A 6,252-nucleotide genomic window follows, 5' to 3' on the forward strand; every position below is an offset into this window, starting at 1 on the left:
GATTTGAACCCTGGGCCGCTGCAGTAACTCCGTATATGGGTTGCCAGCTCTACCGACTGAGCCAACCGGGCGCCCGAGAACCCTTATTTTATGTGTTTACATTTTCCATACAGCTGTCACTGTAAAATAAATGGTATTTATTGTAGTTTCTCTGCATCCCCAGCAAGTATAACATCTTTGTGGAGGACATCATGGTGCGCAGAGTGAAGTTTCTGTCTTCTCAATCCACCTATCGGGAACTAAACGATCTACTAGAGACCACAACTCTAAAAACCATCCCCCTGGTCGACTCTAAAGGTAGGCTGAAGCTGCAGCCAGGAGAAAGTTAGCTTAGCTTAGCATAAAGACTTGAAACCTTGGGAACAGCTAGCTTAGCTCTGTGCAAAGGGAAGGGAATTGCCTACCAGCATCACTAAAACTCACTAATTAACATGTTACGGACTCCAGAAAATCACTGCTCCCAGCCAAGAAATAGTCCCATTGTATCCCAAATTGTGTGAAATAAACAAACAAAACACAATGTGTAATATAATGAGCTTCACTTCAACACCTTTTTAGAGAGCCAAGTTAGCTGTTTCCCCGTATCCAGTCCTTATGCTAAGCTCAGCTAAATCCCTACTGGCTATATCTTAGTATTTAGCGCACAGACTTGAGAGTAACTCCCAGCAAGGAAGCTATTTCCCAGAGTGTTGACCTATTCCTTTAACCCTTCTCTCTGCAGAATCCATGATTCTTCTGGGCTCCATCGAGAGGACGGAGCTTCAAGCCGTCTTTGACTGGTGGCTCTCACCAGAGAGACGAGTCTTCGAAAGAGGTCAGAGTTCACCAGGCCAGGGCTCCAAAGTCAGCTGGGAGTCCTTCACCTTTGTAGACGAGGAGGGCGGAGAGGAGGGAGCAGACAAGGTGAAAAAAACAAACCATAAATTAACTTACAGAAAGTAGCTTAGCTTTTTTTTTAAAAACATGATGCAATTACCGTGTTGTGCCCGCAGACTCAAGTACAGGAGGAATGTAACGGGCCCATGCCATCCCCCAAACCTCAGGAGTCCTCCACCAACCACACAGGCTCAGGTAACATGACATTTCCACTGCACATAAAGAGTCCACCCATCAGATGTCGCTTTCTTTCTCCTCTTACATGTGTTACCATATCACGTCCTCAGACAAGCGTAAGCTGCCGTCTGTCAGAAGGACCCTTCAGAGACTCTTCTCCTCCACGTCTTCGTCAGGCCAGACTGAAACTCAGGTACGCTGCTAAGATCAACCTCACATACTCATCACTTTGACCCCAAAAGCTCAAAGCGCATCACTGATCTGCTGTCGAGTTGGCAGTGACAGCTCAGACAGGGGCATCACTCCAAGATGGCAGCTCGAGCCAACCTCACTCATGCGATGGGAAGGGCGTGACAAGATGCATACATAAAGGAGTTGACATGTTATGCAGTGGGTGGTGACATAAAACCTCCTGGGGTCATTTTATCATCATCTGTATACCATTTCAGACTTACTGACTGTCCATCCATCTGTCCCTCGCTCTGTCTGTCCTCCTCCCCTTTCCTCAGGAGACCACGGTCCCTCCGTTGACTGACACCATGTCCCCAGAGGAGGTATTGTACCTTATTGATTAAGCATTCACACAGCCAACAATGAGACAATCAAACCATCCAAATGAATTAGAAGCTCTGTACACTGCTGAGTCCATCTCTCTGCCTTGTGATTGGCTGATGCAGATCAAAGCCTGGGAAGAGGAAGAGCTGAATAAACCAGTCGACATGGAGCAGATACGTATAGACCCCTCTCCCTTTCAGCTGGTGGAAAGAACATCTTTGCACAAGGTGAACACAGCAACACCTGGGTGACATATAAGCCATGCACAAAATACATCATACATGCTGCTTTTGTGGCTTGTGGCAAAATTTTGGAGGCCAAGTTCACTGTTTTCTGCTGCTTACCCCTCCTCTCAATGTTCAGATTACCATACCAAGTTAAAAGCTGTTATACACAGCTTCCAGAATTGTTTGGCTCACTCCAAAATTAGTGAGCTTGCCTATCAAATGCTGAAACCTTTGGACACAGTCCGGCTAGCTGTTTCCCCCTATTTCCAGTCTTTATGCTAAGCTAAGCTAACTGTCTCCTGGCTGTAGTTTTAGATTTTTTTTTTTTTTTTTTTTAGATTTTTTTTTTTTAGATGAGAGTGGTCTCAATCTTCTGATCTAACTCCTGGCAAGAAAGCGAATAAAAATATTTGGGAGTATCACAGGAAATGTATAGTGATTTTGGAACTTCACCAATACTTGACATATAAAAAGTAAGGATGTCTCCACCTCCGCTTTGGCTATACAAATCAAGTCTCTTGTGAGTCTTCCAATTTATGGAGGTTTAATACTAAATCTTTGTGGATTTCAATCATTACAATTTTCTGGTTTACAGGACATATGGGGCTTCATAATGTGGATTTTGAATATCTGTTATTCAGATCTTTACACATGCACCATTGTTGATATTTTATTGTATTTCCACTCTTTATAGTTGCACTCTTTCCTTCTTTGTACTGCAACCACTGCAGTTTCCCTTGGGATAAATAAAGTTCTATCTGATCTTATATCTTAAATACATCTTGAGTCATACTCCTTTAAGAGTTTTGTATTTTGTGTCTTATGGATGGCCATGCATTATGGTTCACTGCAGCTTGTTCTCTGTCCATACAACCACAAAGCTTTAAATCTTGGATTTCCTGCTGTGACTCATGCTATGTAGCAAAGCCATATATTTCCTCTTTAACTTGTGGAGAAATTGTTTATGAGAAACAGTGCAGCCATGCAAGGAGGGTACTGTCACACTACAATACATTTAACACTGACTGGATCATGTCCTCCTCTCTCTCATTACGCAGACCCACACTCTGTTCTCTCTGCTGGGTCTCAGTCATGCCTATGTCACCAGTATTGGAAAGCTGGTGGGTGTCGTGGCACTGAAAGAGGTAAAGTCACTTTTTTTCCTTTTCATTTTTTCTTCATCTGCATATTTTTGTCACCTCTCTTGGTTTGATCCTGTAATGTGTCATGAGAGTTGTGGGCAGTTGTTCTTTCAGAGGTTGCATCACGCTTTATGCTCTGAATCATGTGGTTATTCCACTAACCGCCCCCTACTCATCTCCCTGAATGCTCTCTTTACTAATCCAACCTTTTTAACACATGTTTCTTCGCTTTATGTGTTGCCTCTGTGTGTGTTTCAACCTCTTTCTGTCTTCCAACAGTTACAGAAAGCTATAGAGGGTTCAACTCGCAGCGGGGTGAGACTTCGTCCCCCTCTGGCCAGCTTCAGAGACGCCAGCAGGAAAACCAAGAAGCACCAACCTCCTTCATCCACCCCTTCCTCCCCCACCCGGGACAGAGACCTGTGGGGGGAGGGGAGCAGGAGGGAAGGGGAGCTGGTGAGGAAGGAATCCAAAGAGGATTCCCGAGGGAAGGCGTCATCTTCCAGAGGAGCTCCTGGTTGTGACTCTGATTCCTCCTCCCCCAGCAGCACAGGGAGCAGCAGTGGCTCTGCCACCCCAAGAGGGGCTGACGGTGCTTCAGAAGAGCCTGCATCTCCCTCTACCTCCTGCCCTACCTCATCTTCAACCCCTGCCTCCCCTGTGTCACCCACCAGCCCTGTCCTCACACTATCCTCCCTGCAGGAGGAGAGGGAGAGCGAGGAGTCAGATGAGCCCATATAAACTGGGGTTTAAGAGAAAAGACATTGACCTTATTTTGATTTCACTCCTTTTCCCCAGACAGAGACAGAGCTGCTGTCTGGGTGGAGGAGTCGGGCTCATCTGTAGCCCTCGCAGACATTCAGCTCTCAGCGAGCAGGACGATGGTGCACACACAGCTCCTGAAACTTGTAGTACAGGATATTTTTTTTCTACTCTTACAACAGTCTCACTTTTTCACTCAAAATCTCAGGTGCCTTCCTGTGTCTTTTGAACTGCAGACAAACAAACATGTTCAGTCCTACATGTCACTAATGTTCAATGTCCATCCATATCTTGGAAATGTTGAATGTAGCTGTACGTCATATATCTGTTAATTTCATTAATTACCCTTGATCAAAAATTTACTGACAGCAATGAATCGTATGATAATGAAATAATATATTGATGAAGACTTAATTAATTTGACCTAGAGGTCAAAGAGATCATGCATTTAAAGTTTACTGATTGAGATTCATTTTAAATTATAACTTACATTTATCATATATTTGATGTATGGTAAATATTCAAATCATTGTTACCAGTCTGTAATTTTTAAAGATAATAAATATTAATGTTGTCTACTAGCTTCTTTTAATTATTTACAACAATAAAAAATGACGATTAAAAGAAGTCATTCTAGCAGCTCTGTGAAGCTGTATTTAGGTATATTTAGGTGATCTGAGCTAAATGCTAAAGTCAGCATGCAAACATGATGCTTATATGATGTTATGTTTACTGTGCTCACATTTGTAGTTCAGTGTGTTAGCATGCTAGTATTTGCTAATTAGCGCTAAACAAAAAGCCGAGGCTGATAGGAATGTCAGTAGTTTTGCAGATAGCTGCATTGTGACCCATTTTAGCCCTGGTGAAAAAACGCAGCCCCCTCTAGTGATGCAGTGGGGGTGCCGACAAAAAACACAGGGTCTTCTGCAAAAATGTGAACTTGGCTAAACTGTTTGACCTCAACGCAACATTACCTGGCATTGCAGTGCCCAATCAAATACACTCAAGCACATATTCCTGGTAGATTACTTTGTACTACGAACGCTGTATTTGTGCTGTTTAGCTCATGGTCTTAGCGTCAAAAGATCAAATAGTTGCCATCATGAAAACTTGATAAAGCTATAAAATCCTGTCCTGTGAGTATTATAAACCACAGTGCAGTGTTTTGGTGTCTGAAAAGCCTCCAGATTCACTTATCTTATTCAAAGAGACCTTCCTGGGTAGTATTTCATATCTGAAGTGCCAGTGCAGTCCTGTGTGTTCTTTTAATGCCAGCTGTTTTTAGTCTTACTCATAAACAACAAATTCTAAACTGATGGTGACACTGGTGGTGGATTGCTAGAGTGTTACTATAATTTATCCTGAAGGGGGAATGAGTATCCGTACCAAATTTCATGACAATCCATCCAATAGTTGTTGTGATATTTCAGTCTGGACCAAAGTGGAGGACGGACTGACAGACCCACATTACCATCCATAGAGCCACGCTGCTAGCATGCTAAAAACATTACAATGTGTTTATGAAGAGTGAAGCTTTGGTCAAAAAGGGACAATAAAGACTTTGAGCAGAGCGCTGTGTGCACTCACAAAAGAAAAATGTGACTTCACAGTGGTTTATCAAAGTCGCCACCAGACAGAGGAAACCAGTCTGCTCTTTATCCTGAAACCAGTTCTTGAGGAACCCCCCTGTGAATACTTGGCTCTGTGCTTTTGGTTTTTGTTCAGGTACATTTTGGTCCAGATACAAGGAATGTGTTATTGATTATAATAGTAGTTAAAATCCTTCCTCGTAGTAGGTTACCCTACTAATGAGCCAGAACAAGGAGTGAGCTATTCATATCTCTATGAATATGAAGGTTCTCTCGAGTCTAGAAAGCTACTGCATAGCAACTGTTTAGTTATAAGGTCCTTTTGACAAAATCATATTTAATTGCGTAGACACAATCTACACAGTTAGGTTGTTTATATCCTATCTTGAATTTAATATGACACTTTAATAAGTCATACCAGTTTTTTGCTGATCGTTGGGTTATATGATTATCTGGCGGTTCCGACCTGAGAGGTTTTCCAGTTCTAGAATGTGGAGTCTTCAGTCCAGAAAAAGAAGATCTTCTACGATCTGAATCCTGCAGGTTGTCTATGTTTACTCAGAGTACCAGCTCTCTCAGACTAGAGGCCATGGGTAGCATGAGAACCTGAGACTGGTACAGCTTTCTCTTCTGAGAGGTTACACGAACAACTCAGTCTGGAGTAATTTTTTAATGAATAAACGATAGACACATGATTACGGTTTTAATATACGTAAGAGTCTTTTTTGTGCTCAAATGTTGAGTCTGGACTTTTGGTCATACAGTTCAAACATCAGCAATCTCATTAGCTCAGCTACTTGAAATTCTCCCTTGCTGATATCAAATCAAACAGTTTGGAGACTGTGATATGAATCAAGATGAAAAACAATAATCATGAAAAGATCAAATGATCCAAATCTACATAATAATATTTGATCTTCTCGA

The 6,252-nt window shown here is 42.4% G+C and overlaps 1 protein-coding gene across 1 annotated transcript in view; it reads left to right on the plus strand.

Moving 5' to 3' along the window:
• The window catches only part of clcn1b (chloride channel, voltage-sensitive 1b), a 29,504-nt gene extending 25,184 nt beyond the window's left edge, over window positions 1–4,320 (plus strand). The window contains exons 16-23 of the mRNA XM_035672581.1: window positions 164–297; window positions 722–903; window positions 993–1,071; window positions 1,164–1,246; window positions 1,563–1,607; window positions 1,731–1,835; window positions 2,894–2,980; window positions 3,257–4,320. Of these exons, the coding sequence (XP_035528474.1) occupies window positions 164–297; window positions 722–903; window positions 993–1,071; window positions 1,164–1,246; window positions 1,563–1,607; window positions 1,731–1,835; window positions 2,894–2,980; window positions 3,257–3,718 (1,177 nt within the window). The 3' untranslated portion in view covers window positions 3,719–4,320. The remainder of the gene's footprint in view (window positions 1–163; window positions 298–721; window positions 904–992; window positions 1,072–1,163; window positions 1,247–1,562; window positions 1,608–1,730; window positions 1,836–2,893; window positions 2,981–3,256) is intronic.
• The last annotated feature ends 1,932 nt before the right edge of the window (window positions 4,321–6,252 follow it).

Source organism: Morone saxatilis, unplaced genomic scaffold, assembly GCF_004916995.1.
Source record: "Morone saxatilis isolate NCDOM2014 unplaced genomic scaffold, NCSU_SB_2.0 Contig24, whole genome shotgun sequence".
Taxonomy (NCBI): domain Eukaryota; kingdom Metazoa; phylum Chordata; class Actinopteri; family Moronidae; genus Morone; species Morone saxatilis.